The sequence below is a fragment of the Lithobates pipiens genome, unplaced genomic scaffold, assembly GCF_037356315.1.
Source record: "Lithobates pipiens isolate NorthernLeopardFrog02 unplaced genomic scaffold, aLitPip1_a1.2 Scaffold_16, whole genome shotgun sequence".
In the NCBI taxonomy this organism is placed as follows: Eukaryota; Metazoa; Chordata; class Amphibia; order Anura; family Ranidae; genus Lithobates; species Lithobates pipiens.
The window spans coordinates 529,613,252-529,640,762 of record NW_027507748.1 but is presented as its reverse complement, the minus strand read 5'-3'; the positions used below and the strand labels follow the sequence as shown (position 1 = coordinate 529,640,762).

Below are 27,511 nucleotides of genomic sequence, written 5' to 3'. Positions count from 1 at the left end.
CGTCACAGCCCGGCCGCTGGTGCACAACACATGCGCACTAGAGTACCGAGCATTCCAGTCCAAGTACCCGCTGCTGTGGAGGCTGCAGTGTGCCTAAGGGACACAGATGGAGAGCGCCTCCAAGTTGCCATGGGTAGATGCATGGCTCCCCCATCCTAGGTCAAGAAACAGTGGATGTTTAAACCTACCGCTACTGGATGCCTGTATTCTCCTTATGAGTGTGCACACATGATTCTGATCTCATTTCCTTATCATGGACCAGCCAATAAAAGGTATTTTGAGCCCTGCTAGTTCCCTTCCTTTCCATTTATATGGCTAGGCTTTTGCCAAGTTGTGTTACTATAAAGGTTTAAGAGCCTGGGAAGACCAACTCTATGCAAAGCATCTGGTTTAAGGCGACACACAGTAGTGGAGGCATACTGGCTGATATGCGAGTATGGAACCTAATACTTTAGTACATCCCAATCCTAAAATTAAGTAGCCTACACTAATATTCATATATCCTTTATACCCAGTTGACGTGTACATCCCCATATCCAGTCACCTGTGCCTTTATTGTGGCTACTGCTTGGCCCTGGTGTCTCTGGTTGTCACCGCCATTCGGAGGGGGTTGTTCTGCGGTCACGGCATAGATGAATGTTGAGACCATTTGTTTAAGTACCACATTATTAGGGAGTTCATGTGCATACATACACAAACACACACACCTGTATAATTATGCCAACTAGAATTATTGAAGCTCCAGAAGAAGCGACATTTTAAGTCGCGAAACATATAGATTAAAAATAATTGTTCGCTCTACAAGGAATGTGGGAACTACCAAGAGGAATGCATACATCTCAGTGTGGGCATTTCTTCAATATTGCCACACAGGAAGTATTAGTCAAGTGTAACCTCTAGGACAGGGATATGCAATTAGTGGACCTCCTGCTCTTGCAAAATTACAAGTCCCATCATGCCTCTGCGTGTCATGCTTGTGGCTGTCAGAGTCTTGCTATACCTCATGGGACTTGTAGTTCTGCTCTAGGATAAACCACTGTGTCCCATATTTCTCTACCACATACATATATTATTTGTTGTATATGTATGTGTTTTATGTGAATTATTAAAAATTGTTATATATTTTTATACGTGCCTATAATGTCCATCAACAAATGTTGTATGACAGGCTAGTACATTTTTGTCAAACGACAGTTCCACGTCAGATTTTCAGATGAACAGTACACAAATCCGTCACACAAAAGTTGAAAGTACAAACACGCATGCTCAGAATCAATGTTCAAACACAAAATTAGCAGAAGGGGCCCAAAACGTGGCACTCAAGAGCCGAAATTCCTTGTAGTACGTCACTATGTTCGTATTTGTGGCACGTTAATTTGTGTAACCTTAGTATGCAAGACAAGATCCTGGCACGCGCCCTTTTGACAAAAATCAGATGCTCGGTTGTCCAACAATCGCACAGTGTGTACGAGGCTTAAGGGTTGTATTAAAGAAAAATTGCACAAAAATCACACAACTAGCACTCACACAATTGAATCCAAATGTTTAAAAGGTCAAATAAACATTTTTGAAAATGGCTATGGGGAATCAGGCTAGAGACTCATATTGTTTTACCATCACTGAAAGCAGAATTTAAGGCAGATACTTAAAAATTTCCTGATCCGCATACAAGATCGGTAAATGCCATTTGTTAATACTAAATCTGACACACAGGACAATTTAGTTTGTGAATGTGAGGCAGTTTCTACTAGCATGTGAGATTGAGGATATAAAGGAGCAGTGGATCTATAAAAGGTAAAGCTATAGCCATCAGTAGGCAACACTGAATTTTGTATTCCTTTTCAATTGAATTTAGTCAGATTGTTGGTATTGTCAAATGGCATTTACCAAGCTTGTATGTGGATCAGGAACTTCATATAGGAATTAGTGGGGGATGCAATTTCTCTAGCAGACGGGCACCCAAAGTGGGTAACTTGCTTTCCCCTAGTCTGTTCTACTCGTACAATGACCGGTATTCTGGGACACGGTTATCTCCCAAACGTTTGTTTTGTTGTGGCTATAGTACCTGTAGGTATTGTAACAAACAAACAAAAAAAAAAGAAGAAGAAGAATAAGAAGAAGGAATACAGTTGTTTCTCTTATTGCTGGCAAAATTTTAAAGATTAACCAGTAGATGAATTGTAACACTACACCAGTGGTATATGTTAAAAAGAGTGTAAAAGTTTCAAATTACAGTATGTAGGGTGGGGGTGGAGCCAGCGCACGACATGTGAGGAGTGCAGGGCCTGAGTTCCGCCCGCAGACTGACTTTCCTGCAGCGATCCTGTGAGTGCGGCACATTATTTTTGAGCTCCGCTGCTGGGGATGTATGTTGGGATCCCCAGGGCACCTCCGGGGATGGTAAAATACGCCCCACCCCCTTGCCCTAAATCGACCGGAGAATGGCTGTCACAATTCACCTGGGGCTCTCAAAATGGAGCTGGTACGCAGAATGACGACGACTGGCCACCGCTGCAGACATCTGTGGAGGCCCTGCAGCGGGCATCTTCCGCACAGGACAGGGTGAGTCCTAAGCCCCAAAGGGAGACAGAGCCGAGAAGGGAAAGATCGCTGGATAGGCTGACAGAACGCTAGGCCAGAGCTGACAAGGAAGTGGAGGGGGGAGATGAGCCATCCCTGACACAGATAATGGCGGCCATACAGGGTGCCAAAATAAGCTTATTGACCACTTTGAGGAGCTAAGAATGGAGTTCTCTTTCATGAAGCAAGATATGCTGAAGCTGAGGGAGAAAGCACAGACCATTGACCTCCGAGTTGCCTCCCTGGAAGATACTGCCGCTGCACAGGTGACAAAAAATCATTATCTGAGCACACTTTAAAGATGGCTGACATGGAGGATACAATGCGAAGGAACAATATAAGACTGGTGGGGTTCCCTGAGGGAGTGGAAGGGAGGCCTCCAGAGGAATTCTTAGAGAAATGGCTGACTGAGCAAATGGCACCTGAGACTTTCACCATAATGTTTGCCATTGAAAGGGCACATCGTATCCCAGGTCGGGTGCCTCCAGGGAGCCCTGCCCATGATAGCGAAGGTGCTTCACTTCCGGGACCAGGAGAATATCCTGCGGGGGGCCAGAACAGGCCCGAGTTGATGGCTGAGGGGGAATCAAATATCAACTTATCCTAACTTTTCAGCAGCCACCCAGAAGAAGAGAGCTTCCTTCCTGCCTGTAAAGAAAAGACTGAGTGATCTCAGCCTTATCTACAGTATGCTATACCCGGCCAACTTGCGTATAGAGGAAAATGGGAAAACATTTTTTCACCAATCCCACTGAGGCCTTGGACTGGTTGGACACACGCGGACGCCACAGAGATAAAGCTTTTCCCCGTCCGCCCTGACATACAGTGGAAGAAATAATACATACCTACAGTGGTGTGAAAAAGTGTTTGCCCCCTTCCTCATTTCCTGTTCCTTTGCATGTTTGTCACACTTAAGTGTTTCGGAACATCAAACCAATTTAAACAATAGTCAAGGACAACACAAGTAAACACAAAATGCAATTTGTAAATGAAGGTGTTTATTATTAAAGGTGAAAAAAAATCCAAACCATCATGGCCCTGTGTGAAAAAGTGATTGCCCCCTAAACCTAATAACTGGTTGGGCCACCCTTTGCAGCAACAACTGCAACCAAGCGTTTGCGATAACGTGCAATGAGGCTTTTACAGCGTCCTGGAGGAATTTTGGCCCACTCATCTTTGCAGAATTGTCCTAATTCAGTTACATTAGAGGGTTTTCGAGCATGAACGGCCTTTTTAAGGTCATACCACAACATCTCAATAGGATTCAGGTCAGGACTTTGGCTAGGCCACTCCAAAGTCTTCATTTTGTTTTTCTTCAGCCATTCGGTGGTGGACTTGCTGGTGTGTTTAGGATCATTGTCCTGCTGCAGAACCCAAGTTCGTTTCAGCTTGAGTACACGAACAGATGGTTGGACATTCTCCTTCAGGATCTCTTGGTAGACAGCAGAATTCATAGTTCCTTTTATCACGGCAAGTCTTCCAGGTCCTGAAGCAGCAAAACAGCCCCAGACCATCACACTACCACCACCATATTTTACTGTTGGTATAATGTTCTTTTTATGAAATGCAGTGTTCCTTCTACGCCAGATATACTTGGACACACACCTTCCAAAGAGTTCCACTTTTGTCTCATCGGTCCACAGAATGTTGTCCCAAAAGTCTTGGGGATCATCAAAATGTGTTGTGGAGAAATTGAGACGAGCTTTGATGTTCTTTTTGCTCAGCAGTGGTTTTCTCCTTGGAACTCTGCCATGCAGGCCATTTTTGCCCAGTCTTTTCCTGATGGTGGAGGCATGAACGCTGACCTTAACTGAGGCAAGTGAGGCCTGCAGTTCCTTGGACGTTGTTGTGGGGTCTTTTGTGACCTCTTGGATGAGTCGTCGCTGCGCTCTTGGGGTAATTTTGGGCGGCCGGCCACTCCTGGGAAGGTTCACTACTGTTCCATGTCTTCGCCATTTGTGGATAATGGCTCTCACTGTGGTTCGCTGGATTCCCAAAGCTTTGGAAATGGCTTTATAACCCTTTCCAGACTGATAGATCTAAATTACTTTCTTTCTCAATTGTTCCTGAATTTCTTTGGGTCTCGGCATGATGTGTAGCTTTTAAGGATCTTCTGGTGGACCTTACTGTGTCAAGCAGCTCCTATTTAAGTGATGCCTTGATTGTGAACAGGTGTGGCAATAATCAGGCCTGGGTGTGGCTATAGAAATTGAATCAGGTGTGGACAACCACAGTTATAGTATGTTTTAACAAGGGGGGCAATCACTTTTTCACACAGGGCCATGATGGTTTGGATTTTTTTTCACCTTTAATAATAAACACCTTCATTTACAAATTGCATTTTGTGTTTACTTGTGTTGTCCTTGACTATTGTTTAAATTGGTTTGATGTTCCGAAACACTTAAGTGTGACAAACATGCAAAGGAACAGGAAATGAGGAAGAGGGCAAACACTTTTTCACACCACTGTATTCATCGTATGCTAGGGGGGTTTCCACGTTGATTACAAAGACTATGCCCATATCGATACATGCAGTCCGGAGGGACATTAAAGGGCAATTTGTTATATTAGTGGTGCAAGTGATGAACAGATTTCTAACAATTGTGAATTTGTATGTTCCTCCTCCCTTTTCATTAGCACATTTGGATGACATGATACAGGCTACCCATGAGGTGGTGGAGGGGAGAATCTACATACTAGGTGATTTTAATTCTGTGTCTGACCCAGCCCTGGATAGACTGGGAACGAATACTGGCACACCGACCCCCCTTGCGGGCTGGATGTCTACTCATGGGTTTAGAGATGTCTAGCGTTTTCATCACCCTGATGAGAAAGACTATTCTTGCTATTCAGAAACGCACAAGACTCTCTCAAAAAATAGACACTATCCTCACGGAGGGCGACGGTATGGCATTGGTCAAGGGGGTTACCTATCTGCCCAAGCCCTTTCAGATCACTCCCCTATGCTACTGGAGCTTGGTCTTCAACCAAAACCAGGTTTACGCATTTGGAGGATGGAGGTCAGCCGGTTACAGGAGGAGTATATAAAGATTACGTGTGCAGAGGCAAACACTTTTGGGTTGAAAATGCCGACTACGAATCCTCTCTGATGGGAGGCCATCAAGGCTACGCTCCGAGGAGTGTTTATGACTGAAGTTCAGGGTTTCAAGATGGCTTCCACAATTTAACTTAAGGAAACAGAGGTGACGTCAGCGGAGGCAGAATATGTTAGGGATCCCACTGAGGAGAGACTACTGAATTTACAGACCAGAACTAGGGAATACAAGACAGTCCTAACAGATCGTACCACAAAGCTCAACCTCGCACAACGGAGGCACATCTTTGAATTTGGCAACAAGAATGGCAGACTCCTCGCATACTTGGCATGGCCGGACTATGTTCCAATCTATATTAAAATCTGTATATGACAACTCCAGAACTTTAATATGTGACTCTGCTCAATTTTACAAAGAACTGTAAAAGTCTTTTACTACTCTGGGGACTGAGAACCTGGTGACTTACATGGCAGATATTGACCTACCCAAGCTAACCGAGGACAGTCAGGAAACCGGTATTACGGTGGAGGAAGTGGAGAAGGTGATTGCCTCTTTCCCCCCTAGGAAGTCCCCAGGATTAGACATTAGACAGCCTCCCCTCGGAATGGTAGAATACCTTTGAGACTGGTTTGGCCCCTCGATTATTGAAAGTGTTCAATGCTGCAAGGTCGGACGGTAGGCTATCCCCCTCTATGAGAGAAGCCTTGGTTGTCCTGATCCCCAAAGGGGGGGGGATCCACGGGAATGTGATTCCTATCGTCCAATGTTGCTTATGAATGTTGACACAAAGGTTCTCACATAAATAATAGCAGGTAGGTTACAATCAGTTATTCTGAGATTAGTTGATCCGGATCAAACTGGTTTTATTCAGGGAAGATGCGCACAGATGAATGTTAGGAGACTTTTTGTGAATCTACAGACAGCTCACGACAACTCCGGGTCCGGAATAGTGGCTTCCTTGCATACAAAAAAGGTCTTCGACTCTGAAGTGGTCGTTTGTTCCACCTCCTCGAGTCATATCACTTTGGTCCCGTTTTTGTCTCTTGGGTGCGGCTCTTGCACACAGAACCGATGATTAGATTGAGGGTTAATGGTATTAGTTCAGATTAGTTTCCTATATTTCGGGGCATCAGGCAAGAGTGTCCACTTTCAACCCTCCCGTTTACCCTGGCTATAGAACCTCTAGCGATTAAGCTGAGGTCCACTTAGGGGTTAAATGGTCTGCGACTGGAGGAGTTTGAAGAGCGAGTATCACTTTATGCAGACGACATGCACTTGTATCTGCAGGATCCGGGGCCATCGCTTTCAGAAGTCTACCAATTGATTCAGGAGTTTGGGGATTACTCCGTATTCTGAATTAATTGGAAAAAAATCCTCCCTCTTCCCTATTGAGAAGGCAGTGGCGGTTCCATCGGACTGCCCCACCCCATTGTCTACCTCCTTTAACGACTTGCCGCCCGCCCTATAGGCAATTGACAGTGGCAAAGTGGTTTCATAATCCTGATCGGACGTCATATGACGTGATCAGGATTATGAGCCGATGCGCGCCCCCGGGGGCGCGCATCGCGGCGATCGTTGTTGCGGGGTGTCAGTCTGACACCCGGCAACTACGATCTCGGTAAAGAGTCTCCGACGGAGACTCTTTACCACGTGATCAGCCGTGTCCAATCACGGCTGATCACAGTGTAAATGGGAAGAGCCGGTGATTGGCTTTTCCTCACTCGCATCTGTCAGACGCGAGTAAAGGAGAGCGGATCGGCTGCTCCTCTGACAGGGGGGGGGGTCTGTGCTGATCGATTATCAGCACAGCCCCCCGAGGATGCCCACACTGGACCACCAAGGACGCCACCAGACCACCAGGGAAAAGGTAATCATCCCTAGACCACCAGGGATGCCAGTCAGCACAATGGATGCCAATCAGTGCCCATAATGGATGCCAATCAGTGCCCACAATGGGCATCACTGATTGGCATGCATTATTGTTTGGCACTGATTGGCATCCATTAGTACAGTATAACACCAATGCCGCCTATGAGTGCCCACCTGTGCCGCCTATGAGTGCCCACCCGTGCCGCCTATGAGTGCCCACCCGTGCCGCCTATGACTGCCCACCCGTGCCGCCTATGACTGCCCACCCGTGCCGCCTATGACTGCCCACCCGTGCCGCCTATGACTGCCCACCCGTGCCGCCTATGACTGCCCACCCGTGCCGCCTATGACTGCCCACCCGTGCCGCCTATGACTGCCCACCCGTGCCGCCTATGACTGCCCACCCGTGCCGCCTATGACTGCCCACCCGTGCCGCCTATGACTGCCCACCCGTGCCGCCTATGACTGCCCACCCGTGCCGCCTATGACTGCCCACCCGTGCCCATCTGTGCCGCCTATCCATGCCCATCTGTGCCGCCCATCCATGCCAATCCGTGCCAGCTATCATTGCCAATTTGTGCCACCTATCAGTGTCCATCCGTGTCGCCCATCCGTGTCGCCCATCAGTGCCGCCTATCAGTGCCACATATCAGTGTCCATCAATGCCACATCATTGGTGCCCATCAGTGCCCATCAGTGTAGCCCCATCAGTGCCTATCAGTGAAGGAGAAAACTTACTTATTTACAAAGTTTTGAAACTGAAACAAATAAAAACATTTTTTTTTTCAAAATGTCCGGTATTTTTTTATTTGTAGCGCAAAAAATAAAAACCGTAGAGGTGATCAAATACCACCAAAAGAAAGCTCTATTTGTGGGAAAAAAATGATAAAAATTTCATTTGGGTACAGTGTAGCATGACCGCGCAATTGTCATTCAAAGTGCGACGGTGCTGAAAGCTCAAAATTGGTCTGGGCAGGAAGGTGTTTAAGTGCCCGGTATTGAATTGGTTAAGTACTTGGGGATAGAGGTTCAGCTCCCCATCTATAAATTTCTTGAGACAAACTTGGTGCCAATAATGACAAACTTTCGGGGGAAGGTACAGAGATGGCAGAATTTACCGATCACCTTGATAGGACGGATACATTTGTTTAAGATGATTTTTCTCCCCAAATTTCTGTACATTCTCTCAAATTCCCCAATGTGACACTACGAATCTTTAAGCAAATTGATTCCATTAGATAAAGTAAAAAAGATCCAGTTGACAGATCAGATGCTGTGAGACCACACAGTCACACTGAAGAGCAGCGCTCTGTACAAGTGAATATTTGCTGAAACTCAATATACAAATTCAAATAATGCACACCTTCCATATGACAAACATCTATATATAAATAACACAACATATCTATAAAACAGTGTGCAACGTAGTCCCCAAAAATTCCTCCAATCAACACTTTTCAAACAGGAGGTATTACACCCCCTATCCCTATATGTACAAATAATCCAAATAGAGAATAGTTCAAAAGGAGAGAATATTCCAATATGGGCCCCTTGTGCTGGAAACTATTTTTCACCACCACCGTATTCTTTGCGACACCTCCACACGTGAATTCCACAATCAGGGGTTGTGACAAGTGGAGCCCCCCCTTCTTTGGTAATACTCTTACCGAAGTGAACCGATGAAGTCAGCACGTCATATACTCATTGGGCTCATCAATGCTGGCTGATTGATTATTCATCATCTTCCCTTAGAACATTGTTGTAACAATTGCTTCCATAATCCCAAATGGTTGTTATACGGACAAAAAAATAGAAGCATATATAGTGTAAGGCCCCTTTCACACTAACGTCCCGTTCAGGCCCGCCTGTCAGTTTTTCAGGCGGACCTGAACGGGTGCTCCATAGAGCTCTATGGAGCGTCGGATGTCAGCGGTGACATGTCCGCTGACATCCGACCCGCTCCGATCCGAAAAAGTGTGACGGAGGAAAAAGCTATTTTTCCATCCGTCTGCGGATCGGATCGGGTGACGACGGGCACTGCGGTCCGTCGTCATCCGATCTCCCATAGGGGAGAGCGGCGCTGTGACAGGTCCGTCCCTGCACAGTGTGCGGAGACAGACCTGTCATCTCCCTGCTCAGCGGGGATCGGCGGAGTGATCCCCGCTGAGCAAACGGACATCCACGGGGCGGATCAGAACTGATCCGCCCCGTGTGAAAGGACCCTAATTCCATAAAAAAAACAATGAAGTTAGGCCTGCCTATCGCGGCGTTATCTAAACACGCCAAGAAATTGACAGCCTATATTCTTCTAGCTGCTAAGAGAGCGATTCCTGCTCTTTGGCTGTCCACCTCCCCTCCGTCCCAATCGCAGCTAATCTCTGCTATTGCATATATACGCAGAATGGAACGTATGACTGCGTTGGTACAAGATTCTCTACCCAAGTTTTCTAAAATATGGGATAAGTGGGACATTTCCACGGTTAACCCTGAGACTATACCTTAACTTTTTTGGCCATTTACTCTAGGGAATGTTTTTCTCAGGTTTGGTCTTGAGATTCATACTTCACAACCCCTCCCACACTGATATATATATCTTTTGGTTTCTCTATGTATCTTTATTGGTAGATTCGTGGTGTGTCCTTTTTTTCTTTTTTTCTTTCTTTTTACCTTTTGATGCGCTGTATTGAAATGTTAACAGTCTATTTCCCGCCTGCGGCGGTTTTCTTTGATGAAGTTACATTATCAATCTTGACTATTTGTATCGTTGTATACGTATTCATCTATTGTATGAAAATCTTTTTTCTTCAATAAAAATACATTTAAAAAAAAAAAAAAAAAAAACAATGAAATTTATTTGAATTAAAACAGCAAAATATCCACTCAGAAACATCAATTTCCAATAGGCTTTAAAATCATAGACACAGAGTGCCTGCCAGTGGCAACCAGTGCCACCTGCCAGTGCCACCTGCCACCGCCAATCAGTGCCACCTGCCACCGCCAACCAGTGCCATCACCAATCAGTGCCACCTGCCAGTGCCACCATCAAGGCCAACTAGTGCCACCGCCAACCAGTGCCATCTGCCAGTGACAACTAGTGCCACCGCCAACCAGGACCACCTGCCATCACCAACCAGGGCCACCTGCCACTTCCAAACCAGTGCCAATAGTGCCACCTGCCAGTGCCAATAGTGCCACCTGCCAGTGCCAATAGTGCCACCTGCCAGTTCCAACCAGTGTCACCTGCCGGTGCCATCTGGCAGTTCCACGTGCCTGCCAGTGGCAACCAGTGCCACCTGCCAGTGCCAGCTAGTTCCATCTGTTGCCAGCCTTACTCTTTCTGGTCAGCCCATAACCCTGATGCAACAGCGTTTCAATGGAGCTATTGACTGGGTGCTCCATTGTGAGCTAGGGATAGGGGGTGAAAATGAGTGGCCTTACCCCGGGAGCTGACAATCCATACCACAAAAAAAAATAAAAAATAAAAATAAAAAACTGGCTCCTAAATTCAAAGCAAATTTGTCAACCCCTGCTTCACCAACAGTATTATACACCAGTTAGACTTTATCGAATGCAGAGGAGGGAAACGCCAGATTGCCACAAATGCAGGGGGGCTGAAGGCACTTTTTTACATAAGGTTTGGGACTGCGAAAAAGTGAGACCGTTATGGTCACACATATCAGATCACTTCCATTTGCCCAAACATTTGCTCTCCTCGGAGACGTCTCCTTGGGATCTTTGAGGAAGAGGAGATCAATGCGTACAAAAAAACTTTTCCTCAGGAACCAGTTTTTTGGTCTGAGGAAACTCATTGCCAGACACTGGATACATGACGAACGATTGACACTTGGGATGTGGAAGAAAATAGTAAATGCGGATGTGCTGAGGTATAAAATGACCTATGAGGCTAGAGGGGCTCCTAAGAAGTTTAGGAAGGTATGGTTCCAATGGCTTGACTCTGAACATACACTCGCAGAAGAGGCATGATAGCATAGTGGGTTATTTAGGATTACCATTTTGCCTTGGAGATGGGATGATGGCATGGCAGTTGGTATACTTCATGAAGGGGACAGGGACAGTTTAGTTTTTTTTTGTATTTACTGAACATAACACTGGAAAGCAGGCACTCTTGGGAAGGGGAGAAGGGTTTTTTTTTTTTTTCTTTGTGCGGTTATGCAAGGGTGTTAGTGTACATTTATGTTTGTAAAAATGAAAAAAGAAAATGCGCATGTTTTAGTGTATGATGAGGGGTAGACATCGAAGGCTCAGAAGTGTGCAAATGGATGTATATAATTCTATTACTCCTAATTAATTTTGATTTCCCCTATTGTCCGGGGTGACTATATCATTGATGTACTGCTCTGTATACTACTTATGTGTGCAATAAAAAAAATCTTTAAAAAAAAAAAAAAAATTTACAGTATGTAGGATTCACTATATGCCCCATGAGGATCAGGATTTCAGAGCACTTCAACGACACCAATAACCACATTGCCAGGAGAAACATTTTAGATGCATTCACAAAAAGGTAATGAATTGTTTTTGTTTTTATTTTTTTATTTATTTTTTTTTTTTTAACATGGAGCAGGTTCAGAAATCCCCAAAAGGTGGTAATGTGCACAGCTTACTCCTACAGTGGGCAAGTGGTTAAAGTATGGATCCACCACACTTCCCACTGCAGGAGTAAGCTGCGCATATTACCAACTCTTGGGGATCTCTTAACCTGGGCACTTAAAACCCCTTCCTAACCAAGCCAGTTTTCATCTTTCAGCACTCTCACATTTTCAATGACAATAACTCAGTCATGCAACACTGTACCCATATGACATTTGTGCCTTTTTTAAACACACAAATAGAGCTTTCTTTTGGTGGCATTTAATCACCACTGGGTTTTTTTATACTATAAATGAAAAATATATATATTTTGTAAAAAAAAAAAAAAAAAAAAAAATAAATGAATTTCTTTACCTCCGTTATTTTTGTAATTTTTCCTCTATAAAATATGGCCAAAAGATATACTGTTAAATATCTTTGGTAAAAAAAAATAAAAAAAAAAAAATAAAAAAAAAAAAATAACCCAAATAAGTATATATTATTTCGGCTTTGTGAAAGTTATGCTGGCCATACACTCACTATACGAAAAATCGCCCAAAATTAGGTAATTTAGACAGTTTTTTTTTTTTGGCCAGATAATGGGCACATGATCAATAATCGTTTGGACATTTTTGAGCAAAAAAAAACAACAACAAAAAAAAAAAACAAAGGGCAGGTTTAGAAATTCTCTGCCAAACGAATGATAAATTGAAAGGTTAATGTGTTTCCAGCCGAACTGTTTGCAGTAGGTACATATATGTAAAAATGCAAAAAAAAAAAAGAACAAAAAATGGATTCACTTATGTCCACTGAACGCTTTATCGGTCATTACATGATGGCACCATCGTTTGCTCTCATGGCTGAATGTTCATTTTATAAAAATGGGTTCGGCCAGCATTAGAGAATCTACAAGCTATGGTGGCAATCACTGAAAACTGATCACATCTTATGTACTGACAGGCTCCCTCGTTTCTTGAGACACTAAGGCCCCTTTCACACTGAGGCACTTTACAGGCGCTATAGCGCTAAAAATAGCACCTACAAAGCGCCTCTGTCAGTCCAATGTGAAAGCCTGAGGGTAGATATGTTTTAGAATCCAACAGGCTGAGTTTCTCTTCCTTAACATTAGAAGAAGGTCTGCTACAGCAGTGGTCATCAACCCTGTCCTCAGGGCCCACTCACAGGCCAGGTTTTCAAGATAACTGAAATACATCACAGGTGATATATCATTTGCTGCTCAGTGATTGCAGTATTCTAGTCTGCATCTCCCCCAAGGTAATACATAACACCAGGCCTGTTAGTGGGCCCTGAGGGCAGGGTTCATGACCACTGTGCTACAGAACCTTTTATTTATTGACATCCAGGAATTACATTTCTTTATCTTCGGATAAATGGCTCACGTGACAGGTATGAGACTATGGAAAGGGCTATCCACTACTCTATCAAACGACCCCTTGGATCTCAGAATTGCCTCTTCAGTAACCATGCAGCTAACTTTAACAAAGTTTAACGACAGTTTCCACGAGGGTACAACAGCTAGATAGAACAGCAGAGAGAACTATGCTCTCTTGGCCTGAATGGGGCAGTTAAGATTAGAGATTTGTTTTCTCCTGTAGGAACTTCTTTAAAACTAGCAGAATCAAGTGGATCAGAGAGAAGGCGTTACATAGGCTGAACTGCAGGTTTATTTCTGGAATTCTACACTGTATAGTAATATTGGAATAAACCTCTGGATGAAGAGACAATTCACCCTGAGAGACTTCTTGGCAGCTCAAGATATCCCCTAAATTGTTGGGCTCTCACTTTAAGTGAATGGTTGATGGGAAGATTCCCTTCTGCCCAGATGAAAAAATACACTCTGCAACCTGCATTAAGGAGGCTAGCTTATTATTACAACCAGATTTTATTTTCTTAGGGGCAGACTTCTCTTTAACTGCAGAAAAAACGCCAAGGTTCCTGCCTTAAACATCATACCAGCCACTATCCCTAGGTGAGCCATCATAAAACTTGACAGTGCCAGGTCAGCTGACACACACCAACAACGGGTTCCAGGTGACCTTAACTGACCTGACCACTTCCACTAAGAAAAATTACAGGAAAAGGTAGTGGACAAAAGAGAGACAGGAACCAGGGCCTCTAGCACCCAACAATGACCTCATCCCTACCCTAAATTATGCCGGGGTCTTCCAGCCAAGTGTGCCCAATTGAGCAGGAAGGAATATTTTATTTACTTGGTTTTTAGTGGCAAAAAATAAAAAAAAAATTGTAAAAAAGAAAATTAAATAAATAACAGTAAAAACCAGAAGAGAATGCGTTTTCCTGCAATTATGTAATTTGTGCACCCCCATATATTTAATCTAAAATATAATTTGCGCATTCTCTTTCAGTGTGCAACACACAGGGGCAAAGAGCATTTGAGTCAATTGTTAGCACACCATTAAGACAAAAAATTAGGTTGGGTTGACGAGGGCAGAAAACTAGCAACTTTTTTTTTTCTTTTGACAGATTTGCAATCACTTAAAAATTCTCCTATGGAGTGATCTGCAGAAGCATTGGAAGCCAATTGATTCAGCTCCTGGGCTTTCTGCAGTGTAGCCTTTAGGATCTCTCTGCCTTCCCCCCCCCCCCCCCCCCCCGAGACTGGTCACAATTTTAAAACCGTGCTAGGGCAAATAGCTGCTAATGCAGTGATTTAGAGCTCATTCACACGGGCAGAAGAAAAACGTGCCTAAAGTACTAAGTGTTTTACTTTGTGTATGACTAAAAGCAGCTGTGCGTAAGGGCTCATTAAATAGTATAGTGCTGCGTTTGGAGGCCCACAAAATTATCTGTTGTATGCATCTAAACGCAGCATTTCTTATGACCGTGTGAATGGGTCCTCTGTATGGGCTCACTTTAGTTTATCTTTTTAGTCACGTTTATTTACTTTGTTTGCAAGTTAACTACTGATTAGAAAAAATAAGGCTATGTATGGGCTCATTGATTACGATAAGGCTGCATTTAGATGCATACAAAATGGTTTGCTGTACCCATCTAAATGCAGTGTTTTTTCTGCCCATGAGGATGAGCCCTAAAGATTACCACAGATCAAGCATACATGCCAGGTGTTCTGACACTTATTCAAGATCTGTGAATTACTCAAGTCAGAAACAGCCAGGCAACCGGCATTTTTACATGGGAGGTCAACAGCATGACAGAATTTAAAGCAGATTGTTTACTCATCTAAAAAGACAAGATGTCTCTTGAGCAAATTCAAGCTCTATTAAAGACTAACGTAACTCCACTTTTATTGAAAATAAAAAAGTTACACTTACCGGTAAAGTATTTTCCAGTAGTCTTTCAGGACAGCCACAATTGAGAGACCCTGGCTCCTCCCCTTCCTAGGAAACACTGCGCCAGCCCATAAATTTCCACTTTCCCCTGTCAGACTTCAGTTTTTTTTCTAAGAGTACCTCCCGCCAGCTGAGGAGACACAAGAACACATTAATAACATGTCAGATATTACTACCATGCCTGTGTTGAGGTCTTCCTCAAGACCCCCCCCAAATTCGGGTGGCTAACTAGTGCTGTCCTGAAAGACCACTGGAAAAGACGTTACCAGTAAGCGTAACTTTAAAATTTTCCCTCCCCGTCTTTCAGGAAAGCCACAAGTGAGAGGATAGATGAGCACTTACCACTTAGGGTGGGACTACAGCTTGCAAAATCTTTCGCCCAAAGGCTTGCTCGTTTGTCGACACCAGGTCCACCCTGTAATGTCTTACAAAGGGCAGGGAAACTGGACCACATTGCTGCTTTGCAAATTTGCTCTGGTGTGGCTCCAGCCCTTTCCGCTTGAGAAGCCGCCATAGCCCTAGGAGAGTGTGCTATTATACCCACAGGAATCTCTTTCCCTGCCAATGCATAGGCCTGACCAATGGATACCTTGAGTTATCTGGCAATAGTGTGTCGGGAAGCTTTGTAACCCTTTCATGCCCCAGGAAATAAAATAAAGAATCTGACTTGCTTACGGCTTTCATCAGTTCTGAGTACTGCAGGATACATCTCCTTACATCTAAGGTGTGAAATTTAAATTTCCTTTCTCCTGAGGGATTAGGACAGAAAGTGGGTAAGACCAACTCTTGGCTTCTATGAAACTTCAAAGCCACTTTAGGTAAGAATGCCAGCTCAGTTTTGAAAACTACCCGAACTCGAAAATATAACACAAGGGGGTCCGACTGATAAAGCCTCTATTTCATTGACCCTCCCGACGGTTGTCACTGCAACCAAAAATACTGTCTTGAAAGTAAGATCCTTTAGTGAACAATTTTCTAAAGGTTGAAATAGTGGCTCCTTAAGGCTTGTAAAACCAAAGATAGGTCCCACTTGGGGGAAGGGTGGGCCTTGAACTGGTCTCTCTCTTGCTAGAGCTCTGAAAAATCAGACCACCCAAGGGTTGGTGGCCACAGGGTTTTCCAAATATGCACCAAGCATTGATACCTGGCTCTTAAGGGTACTCATGGCTAACCCTTTATCTGCCCCGCACTGCAAAAACTCCAAAACTGCTATGGGACTTTGCACCTTGATGGAGGAGTTTCCTGCGCACCATTCCTTAAAGTGATCCCAGACCTTTTGGTAAATCTGGCGCGTGTCCTCTTTCTGCTATTGAGAGTGGATATCAGCCTTTCTGAGAATCCCTCGGTTTTTCATAATCCTTCCTCAGTAGCCAGGCTGCCAAGTTCCAATGATGTACCAGGGAACAAAAGACTGGTTCCTGTGAAAGGAGATCCTCCTGGAGTGGTAGGAACCAAGGAGGATCTACTGCTAACTGTTTGAGGACCGTGAACCAGGACCTTCTGGGCCAATGTGGTGCCACCAAGATCAGAGAGGTGTTCTCAGTTTGAAATGTTCTTAGCACTGCCAGTAGTAAGACTGGTGGCAGGGAGGCATAGCATGTTTTGAAATGCCAGCTCTGTGTTAGCGCATCCACCCCCAGTGCGTCTTCCCACCTGTTTAAGGAGAAGAAACAGGGGTTGTGCCTTAATCCGCAGAGGTCCACCTCCGGGGGTCCCCATCTTTTGGTTATGAGATTGAAGACTTCATAGATGAGGACCTAATCGCCCTCTCTCAGCTGCTTTCTGCCGAGAAAGTTGGCCACCAAAATTTCATTCCCCTTATAGAAACACCGCCGATAGGGAGAGTGCATTGGTCTCAGCCCAACTTAGGACTTCTGTTGCTAGGGACAACAGGATTCCGCTCCTCATGTCGCCTTGCTTTTTTACATAAGCGACCACAGAAGAATTGTCTGAGCGCACTTGAACGTGGTGGCCTTGTTGTAATTAATTCCTGAAGGACTTGAGTGCCAATCTGACGGCTTTCAGTTCTTCCAATTGGACGACCTTTTGAGCTCCATGTCGCTCCAAGTGCCTTGTGAAAAAATGTGAACCTTCTTTTCAAAGGGGTAGAAAAAAAAAGTTTTTTCAGGATCCTGCCACTCCTTTACTGTGTCTACCAGGACATCATGGACTGGGAAAACTTTTTTTCTGTTCCCCCATGCCCCTATACATCTGGTCGTGGAGTGTCAGGGGTTTCTTGTCCGTCTGAGTTCCAAGTATGGTGTAAATTGCCCCCATGAGGTCCTCAACCTCTTCCAGGGAGAGCTTATATCTTGAGGGTTTCCTGCATTCCCCCATCCCAGTCCTCTCTCTCTGACTCCTGGGACACTATCAGTCTCTTCCCTAGACTCCCCTCTAGAAGCCCCCGTAACTCCCTCTGCCGTGGCAGTGGTAGCCGGCTGGGAAAGTGCACAGCCCAGTGCTTGGGGAGGGGCTGTACTTTGGGGTGCAGGTGAGGGATTAGTAGGAAGCTAAAACCCTTTAAACAAAGATTTGACTGAAAAGGTGGAGGAAAGTTCCTTCACTGAATCTGCTAACGCCGATTCCTGTTCTGATGCCCTTTCTCTGACTAAAGCATCTACACAGTCTTTGCATAATACTTTTGTCCACAATTCCGCTAGGGTATTTCTACAAGAAGCGCACTTTCTTCTAGAGCTATGTGACGATCTTCTCTTTTCAGTCGCTTTCTGAAATACATGCAGGAAAAATATAAACATCTTTCCCCCCCTGTATAAAGGTTACAACCCTGGGGAGTGCACTAGACCTTTAAAAAAATGCAAGGATCTGAGCCTCCCCCCCTCTGACCACCCAGAGGGTCCCCCCCCCCCCACACTAGGAACCATCCGTGGAGGTGAAAAAATCCTAGATAGAGAGGACCCTTCCCCAGGGAACTCTTACCTCGGGGTGGCTGGAGCTAGCATCGCTGTGTGCTGTCTGGGTGTCCGCTTCAGACATGGCTGCCCTGGTTGTTGCTGCTGTGGCATGTCATGCTGCCTGTGCCTCATTCCCGACTCCTCTCCAGTCCATGCCCGACCCATTATCAGCTCCGTGACCCGGAACCGGAAGTCACGGGTCAAAAGGGAAACATTCACCCTCTGCCGGACATTACGTCACATAGCCCACCTGGTTCCAAATGCAGCCTGTACCCGTTAACAGGGAGAGCGGAGCTGTCTCCCTGCTACATTCCTGTGAATGCGATGATGGGCCCCCGGATGTTCCGCCTGCACTCTGAAGGGGTGGGGAACAGTGCGTACAGGTATGTACCTCACCGTGTCCCTGGGAGCGCCCCGGCCTCCCTTAAAGGGCTTCACAAGCCACAGTCTCCCTGACTGTTTTGGCCAGGTTTCCAAACAGTGTCTCCCCATCCGGAGACAACACAAGTATGGCAGGGAAAGTGGAAATTTATGGGCTGGCGCAGTGTTTCCTAGGATGGGGAGGAGCCAAGGTCTCAATTGTGGCTGTCCTGAAATACGGGGAGGTGAAGAAAAAAAAAAGCATTCCCCTCTGGGTGATCTGTGCACATTGCAAGAATTTTAACAAACCTGCAGATTCCTACCTTTTGTTATTCTGAAGAAATCCCTGTTTGTTTCTCCATGCCAATGTGCTGACTGAGTCTAATGGGAGGGTTTTCATAATTAACAACCGGCTGCTGCACCTGCAGGGCTCCAATGAGGAAACTCGCAAGGTCTGCATTCCTTTAGATGCGATTTCCTACCAAAAATTAATTTTTTGTTCCAGAGGATGCCTAAAATCTGACTTGTATCTTAGTGCGGACTTCTGGGAAAATTATTGAGCCAATCACACAAGCAGACAAATTTGGTTTCTGGGGGGCGTTCTGTACACATCCAGAACACCTCCAGGTACCCATATTGCACTGCATTTTCCAGAAAATCAACGAGCTGCAGATTGAAAAAGAAAATGTACTTTTAATAACATTCAATTACAATATGACCTGTGTCGCAATTGCATATGCTATATATATATTTTTTTTAATTTGCTATGAAAGTGGAGCTATGCTTTAAAGGACAGTTTCCACCATGCATCTCAGCTAGGCAAGTTGGCCACCAAACAATAGAACAAAGTGACTTTGACTTCTTTCTGACCAAGAAAAAAAAAATAAAATATTTGAGTCGATTTCACCCATTTTCTATAGATTTGAATAGCTGCATCGTAATTCCCAACAACTACTAGTTGAGTTTCATCAATATTATGTAAAATTCATGGGCAGCTACCAAACATTAGCAGGGCATTGATGCCTGTGGTGGAAGAAATGGAATGGTTAACTCCAGTATACTGGCTCAGGCTGACAATTTGGTATTAACAAGAAGTGCCGATTTCCAAAAGAGTACGTGAGAACTTGCCATTCTGCAGACTGTTTTTATAGAACAGAAATTAAAGCAAAAAAAAAAGAGGAATAACTGCAACCTGTATTCCACTCCGGCATTACAGTCATACTGAGCTGACTGAAATGCATACACACACCAGGCTTGGCATACATAACATTTAAAAGATGCCCTTTTATACCATCTAAACTTGCCAACTTCACTTGGGGACAGATATTGGATTTTCACATTAGATTAGTCCAACTCAAGTGAAAATGATTTCACGGCTTAAAGTCTCCGATCCTTGGAGTCTCAGAAGATGCTTACCCCAAGCAACCATGGGCCTCTCTCTTAGGTTAAAGAGGAAGTAAACCCTAATGGGTTTACTTCCTCTTTCATTCCCTGCAAAGGCAAAGCATAATGGACTACTATGCATAGCATAGTAGCCCATTATGTGTCACTTACCTGACACAGGAGCCAGCGATGTCACCGCTGTCCCCTGTAGTCCGGCGCATCCATCTTTTCGGTGGGGTCCCGCAGCTCCGCCGCTGTCATTCGGCGGAGCCGCGATGACGTCACTCCCGCTCATGCGCACGGGAGCCAACACACGCGGCAGCTCCGTTGTTGGAAATGCCGCACTCAGTGCGCCGCTGTCTACGGCGCATGCGCCGTAGACAGCGGTGCCTGTCTTCGGGCAAATATCTCCTAAACCATATAGGTTTAGGAGATATTTCTTGGACCTACAGATAAGCCTTAATCTAGGTTTACCTGTAGGTCAAAGTGGTTTGTAAGGGTTTACAACCACTTTAAGGAGCATGGATTTAGGAATAATGGACTTTTGCAAAGCATTAGAAAGCTATAAAAAAAGATAACAAAATGCTGGAAGTGTTTTATGTAACAAATGGAAGTCAAAAGCAACTGTGGATGGCAAGTCAAGATTTAAAAAGACCTAGATAAATTTCAGGCAGAACTGCTTGTAGACCGGTCAAACACAAAACAAAAGCCCTAATATTAACGCAAAGGACATGCAGGAAGATTTAAAGTAATATTCTTCAGTACACTTACATAACCCAGGGACATCAAAACCTATGCAAACACAGCCTTGCATTCATGAATTAAACAAATCAATATACTGTGGGTAGCATGAAGATGTGATACAGTACCTTGGCTGTCAGTTGTATTAATAGGATCCTCTTCATCTAAATGTTCAAATGCAGTTACAAAATCATCCTCAATTGAGGAGACTGAATGGTTTGTGTCATCGTCCTCACGATGTTCTTCCTTTTTATTCATTCTCAAGCAGTCCTGGTCTATTGCATACATTACTCCAGCTGAATACTTGCTCAGCAAGACATACAGATAGTCGCTTTTAAAGAGGGAAAATGGTGCCGAGGTCATCATACATAAAGAGCCGGAAAAAACATTCTGCAGAAATAAAGGAAAATAAAATGAAAATACTGTACATACAATATGAATATAAAAAAAAGTAGAAGGAGAGGCGGTGTCCTTGTCAAAATAACTGACACCATCCCCCATTAAATGGTTTTAAAAGAAGATGGGGAAAGAGAATTCAGGCAGGAAGCTTGGATTGGAGGGATGTTACAGTGTCACACAATACACAGAAGTGGAATAAGGTTTGAAAAGAAATACAACTGTATTATCTAAAACAGCATTGTATTGTAAAAAATTGGTCCATATCTACATGAGTATACAGGATACAAAATATATAGCCTAGTGGACCAATGCATTTCAAATAGATCCACTGCTTCTTCAGGATCCACAAGCTCTCTATATCAAGATATGGGTACTCTCTCTAAATTGTTCTTCCAATCATAAAATTATACAACACATTATATGAAATTATTGCTCTATATTTTGTATCCTGTATAATCATACCATGTAGATATGGAAACATTTTTAAAATAAGAAAAGTTTGTTTTTCTACTGTACATACAGTAAACATACATAGAATGTACATAGTACTACATACGATGTGAAAGGTTCTACAAACAATGTAAAGGGCTCTACATGCATTTAAAAACTCAATCGACAATCCATCTCTCAAGCAGCCATCTTGCAAGTTGAACCCATGTCAACTTTAGAGAGCACTGCCAATCAAAGTACTGGCAAATTACTTGCTTGAGATGTATTTTTCTGCACACCACTGCACATTTATTGTGTGATCAGGGAACATATCAAACAAGCGTACGCAGTGGACGTGGCATAAAAAAATAAAAATAAAAAAAATGTTGTTATTGTGTGGCGTAATTCTGAAAGCCACTACAGAGCAAAATTAAAATTTGTTCCTCAGCATTCTAAGCAAAGGGCCAAGTTCACTGTCCCTCAGACGTTAAGGGGAGCCAGACTGGTCAGTGGGAGTAGAAAATGCCCAGTGTCAGGAGGAGGAAACGCCTCCAGGTTGGTTGTCAGTGGGAGTATAAAATAAAATGTACAAAAATTACCTGTGATCAGAAGGAGAAAATAAAAAAAAATGGGAGTCAATGGGAGGAATAGTTGGCCACTGCTGGTGTCAAAGAAATGTACAAATCATTGGTATTCTTGTGAGGAACAGTGCCTTGTATGAGTGGGAGGAATAGTGCCCAGAGGGCCAGATATGGGCAAGCATTCGGCCGCAGGCCATTGCCTTAGGCCCCAATCACAGCTGTGCACTTTAAATTGATTCTAAAGGCTGTGATTTAAAAAAAAACAAAAAAATCCTGTACTTACTTGCTGGGTCCCCTGCCAGTGGTCCTGGCTCCTCCCTTCCTACTTTATGCCCACAATAGCAAGCCTATGCTATGGGGGCTCATGTGCCATGCTCAGCCCCACTCCACATTCTTGCCTCATTGAATGGCTGTGGAGAGGGAGAGGGAGAGGGAGAGGGAGAGGGAGAGGGAGAGGGAGAGGGAGAGGGAGAGGGAGAGGGAGAGGGAGAGGGAGAGGGAGAGGGAGAGGGAGAGGGAGAGGGAGAGGGAGAGGGAGAGGGAGAGGGAGAGGGAGAGGGAGAGGGAGAGGGAGAGGGAGAGGGAGAGGGAGAGGGAGAGGGAGAGGGAGAGGGAGAGGGAGAGGGAGAGGGAGAGGGAGAGGGAGAGGGAGAGGGAGAGGGAGAGGGAGAGGGAGACTTCTCTCACGCACATCATTGGCTCAGGTAAGCGTAAGGGGGTGAGGTGAAGCTGCCCACACAAGGTTTTTTAAATGAATGTATTAAGGCAAAAAACCTTCTGCCTTTAGAATCATTTTAAGTATGGGGTGTTAAAAAATAGGATTTCCTCATACTTATCCTTTAAAATCCTTTTCACCATGGGACACAGAGTTGGGCTAATATTCATTGCTGGGTTATACTTCATCTCCAAGTGAATGGACACTGATAGACCAAAAAGGTCTTTAGACAGGAAGTGATCCCCCTATATAACCCCTCCCATAAAAGTACTTCAGTTTTGTAGCAAGCATTGAATCCTCAAAAAGAGGATCTGTGTCCCAGATACTCAAAGAGGATTTGTAGGCAAGTATGACGAAAAAATCCAATTTTCTATTTCTCATACATCATGGGACACAGAGTTAGGCTAATATTCATTAACTGCTGGGAAGTCCCAGAGCTGCTCGAACATCCACTTGATAACATTTTGTGACGTATGCACTGAAGACCAGGTAGATACTTGATGGCAAAAAGCATAGGGAGGCTCCTACACCCCTAGTAGACTGAGCTCTCGCCCTAAAAAGGGAGGAACTTTATTTGTTTCAGACAATGGGCTTGAATGACCATTTGACGGACCCAATTGGCATTGGAAGCTGCCTGCCCCTTCTTGGGTCCACCTTTTGGTAAAACAAAAAAGAAGTCTGATCCTTGGCTCTCCGCAGAGCTAGACAAATAAACCTTGACTGCCCTTACAACGTCCAAAGACTGCAGTGGTCTCTTCCACTGAACGAGGCTGAGAGAAAAGAAAAAGGCAAAATAATGTCCCGTTGTAAATGAAAGGCCAACGCCACTTTTGCCAAAAAGGATCGAACAAGTCGTAACGCGACCCTGTTACGGTGAAGGATCAAGTAGGGTTCCCTGCACGACTGACACACTTCTAGCCGAGGTGATGGCCATCAGGAAAGCTAGCTTGCGTGACAGCAAGTCTAATGGAATTTCCTTGATAGGCACAAAATGGTAATTTCTGTAACACAGACAGCACCAATTTCAAGTCCCAAGGACACATAGCTGACCTAAAGGGGGGGGGGGGGGGAAGCAAGCAAGTTGCCCCCTACATAAAAAGGTTTGGATCAGTGAATGGGAGGCTAAAGGCCTTTCGAAGAATACCGATAGGGACGAAACCTGACCTCCGATTGTACTCAAAGCCAATTTGATTTCCACAGCTGACTGTCGAAAAGTGAGAATTCTCCCAATCACGTATTTCCGAGGATGACATTTTTTGGTTTCACACCAAGCAATTGAAGTCTTCCAGACCTTATGACAGATCTTCCCAGTGACAGCTTTTCTAGCATTCACTAGGGTAGATACCACTGGTTCCGAGATGCCACGGTCCTAACACTCTGGCTTCAATAGCCATGTCGTCAAAATTTAGAGACTTTAAATTGGGGTGGAATATAGGACCTTGAGACAGTAGATCGGGGCGATTTGGAAGCGTCCATAGCCCGTCTATTGTCAGTCTCACAATCTCCGGGAACCAGGGCCTTCTGGGCCAAGCTGGTGCCACCAGAATGACTGGAACTCCCTCTTTCTGAATCCCGCTCAAAAAACGTGGAAGGAGAGGGACCAGAGGGGGAAAGCATAAAACCAGGAAGTACTGGCACCATGGAACTACCAGAGCATCTGCTACGATTGCCAGAGGATCTCTTGTTCGGAACACAAACTGCTGTAGCTTGTTATTGAACCTGGATGCCAGTAGGTCAACCTCTGGCCACCTCCAACATTGGCAAATTTCCTGGAACACCCCTAGGTGTAGGAATCATTCCCCAGATCTGCTGGTGGCCGAGATAAACTACCTTCCAGTTCTCTACTCCCAGGATATGGACTGCTGATAGAATCGTCCGCCTTGGTGGGTTTATATAGGCCACTGCAGTGGCATTGTCGGACTGAACCCCGTCCAGGAAAGTGGGGCTAGATGTACTGCTCATAATCGCAGGACGTTGATGGGCAGGATCTGTTCTGTCCTTGACCATTTCCCCTGAGCTGTGAGCCCTTCTAGGATCGCTCCCCAGCCCGAGAGACTGGCATCTGTAGTCCATACTCTCCAAGTTACCGGGAAGAAGGATCTTCCCTTTCGCAGGTTCTGATCCTGCAACCACCAGATTAGGTTTAAGCGTGCCCGAGGAGATAAGAACATTGGATAATCCAGGGCTTGTCCTCTCCTGTTCCAAGCCAACAAGATGTCTTGTTGTAGAGGCCTGGAATGGAACTGGGCATAGGGCACCACCTCGAAGGAGGATACCATCCTCCCTAGAAGACTCCCCTTATCTGACACACCTGATAGGGCACAGATCATTGCGGGTGGCAAGAATACTCTTGCTTGGACAGCATCTAGGATCAGACCTAAATACTTTAGACTTTGAGCTGGTGTCAAGGTTGACTTTTCGGTATTTATGATCCAGCCTAATCTTTCCAAATACTGCACTGTGCCTGTTATGCTCTGTTCTAGAGCCCGTAGTGAGTGATCTTTGAGCAGGTGGTCATCCAGATATCCCAAGCTCCAGGATCCCTTGGGCCCTTAAAAGGCACAGTACTGGTGCTAGGACCTTTGTGAACACCTGGGAAGCTGTAGCAAGCCCGAAGGGTAGAGCCACAAACTGAAAATTATGTTCCTCTACTGCAAATCGCAGGAACCTCTGATGAGGCTGAAAGATAGGTATGTGTAAATAGGTGTCCTTTATATTGATGGAGGCTAGAAAGTCTCCCATCTGGAGTGAGGCTACTACTGTGTGGACAGACCCCAATTTGAAAGGGCTGGAACGGTAGATACGGGTTCAGGGATCTTCAGTCCAAAATGGACCTTGTGTCCCCATTTCGTTTTTGAACCGTAAATAGGTTTGAGTAAAACCCTGCGCCCCTTTCGGGTACAGGAACCTCTACAATCACTCCTTAATGCACTAAATGATGTAGTGCCTGAACCAATAAGTCTCTTTTTGGAGGATCCAAAGAAACGCTGGATCTTAAAAACTTGAGGGGGAACCCCCGCAACTCCAGCTTGTAACCGCAGCATATAGTTGATGAGACCCACTCATCCTAAACTATTGTTCTCCAAATGTCCGCAAAGTGCATCAGCCTTCTCCCCACCCGATGAAGTGGGGACATCCCCTCAAAAAGGAGGGCATGGTGCTGGGTTTAGAAGAATTTAGGACCTAGGCTTTTTCTGACCTTGGCCTTGCCCCTGGCCCTAGCGCCCTGTTGGGGGCGGAACTGCCTTGGTGCTGAGACATTTGAGGAAGCAGTCCCTCAGGTTTTAAATGAGGGACATCTGGTGCTTTTCTTCACAGGAAGTAGAGAATTCTTCCCTCAGGAAATCTTTTGGATATATTTGTCCAAATGATCACCAAATAAAATGTTTCCCATGAAAGGGGAAACCTAATAACTTTTTACAAGGAAGCTCAGCTGACCAGTTCTTAAGCCACAAAAGTCTGCGCATATAAGAGCCAAAACGAGAAACCTGCTGTATGGATTTCTTTAAGGCGTCAACAGCAAAACACAACGCTCGAGGACTATCTGCCTTATTTTCAGGCAGATCATCCTCCTTGTTAGGCCGGTCAGGCTGTTTGATCTGATCTTTTTACGGACTGGCAGACACCAATTGCTGTAACAGCTGGCTGAATAGCTGAACTGGCCAAAGAAAAAGGAAGCCTTTAATGATGATTCCAATTTCTTGTCAACATGGTCTTTCAAGCCCTATGCATCATCTACCGGACAAGTCAAGTTCTTGTTTAAAAAGGAAGAGATTGCTGCATCTACGGCTGGCATGCTCCACTTCTTAACTACCTTTTCATCCATGGGATATAAAAAAGGGAAAACCTGTTTAGAAGGAACAAAAATCCTGTTAGGATCCAAAGCCTTTGATTGACAGGCAGACACCAACTGGATATCTTGTTGTCCAGATTGCTCGGAAGTCTCATCCGCCAGGCCATCCAGAGAATCCCAAGCTTTAAGCCCTTCCCCATCCTCAACCCATTACTGCCCCAAACTAGGAGGCTCCATGGAGGGGGATCCGTCACGCTTCTTGCCACCCTGCGGGATGGAGGCAATCATGCCAGCAATCCTGTGCTCTAACCCGGCTAGGGCTGAGCACAGCTTAAATAAGCTGGCTGTGCGACAGAACATTCTGTACGTGTGCACATGCGCGGTCCCAGCGAACGGGCGTGACTGAATTTACGTATGGTGCAAATCTTCGTGCACCGAGATAAAGGCTACAGCACATGTGCGGCGAAGAAGAGTGCGCCATGGCCGTCAAACTGCTGAGCCCAGCGGCGCTCTATCGAACGCAGGTGCACCATGTCGAACCAAGGTGAAATTGAAATTTTCAGGTAGAAAAACAGCGGGACAAACAAAAAAGGTACTGTGACGAACCCCTGTCTTCAACAGGTCTATGTCCGCCACAAATGCTTCCTCTGTCCAGAACCAACACTATCCAAGACCCCTTAGCTCTCCCAGTCACGAGCCATATTCAAACTTCTCATCAGTAAACAGTCTTATCAACAGGGAGAGCTGTTGGAGGAATCCCCCCCCTCCCCT

The 27,511-nt window shown here is 45.0% G+C and overlaps 1 protein-coding gene across 3 annotated transcripts in view; it reads right to left on the bottom strand.

Annotated features, from left to right (window-relative positions):
• AKAP11 (A-kinase anchoring protein 11) overlaps nt 1-27,511 on the bottom strand; it is a 148,999-nt gene that overhangs the window by 47,055 nt on the left and 74,433 nt on the right. For all 3 annotated transcript variants that reach the window (XM_077483188.1, XM_077483190.1, XM_077483189.1), the window contains exon 6: nt 20,952-21,213. In XM_077483188.1, the coding sequence (XP_077339314.1) occupies nt 20,952-21,213 (262 nt within the window). The remainder of the gene's footprint in view (nt 1-20,951; nt 21,214-27,511) is intronic.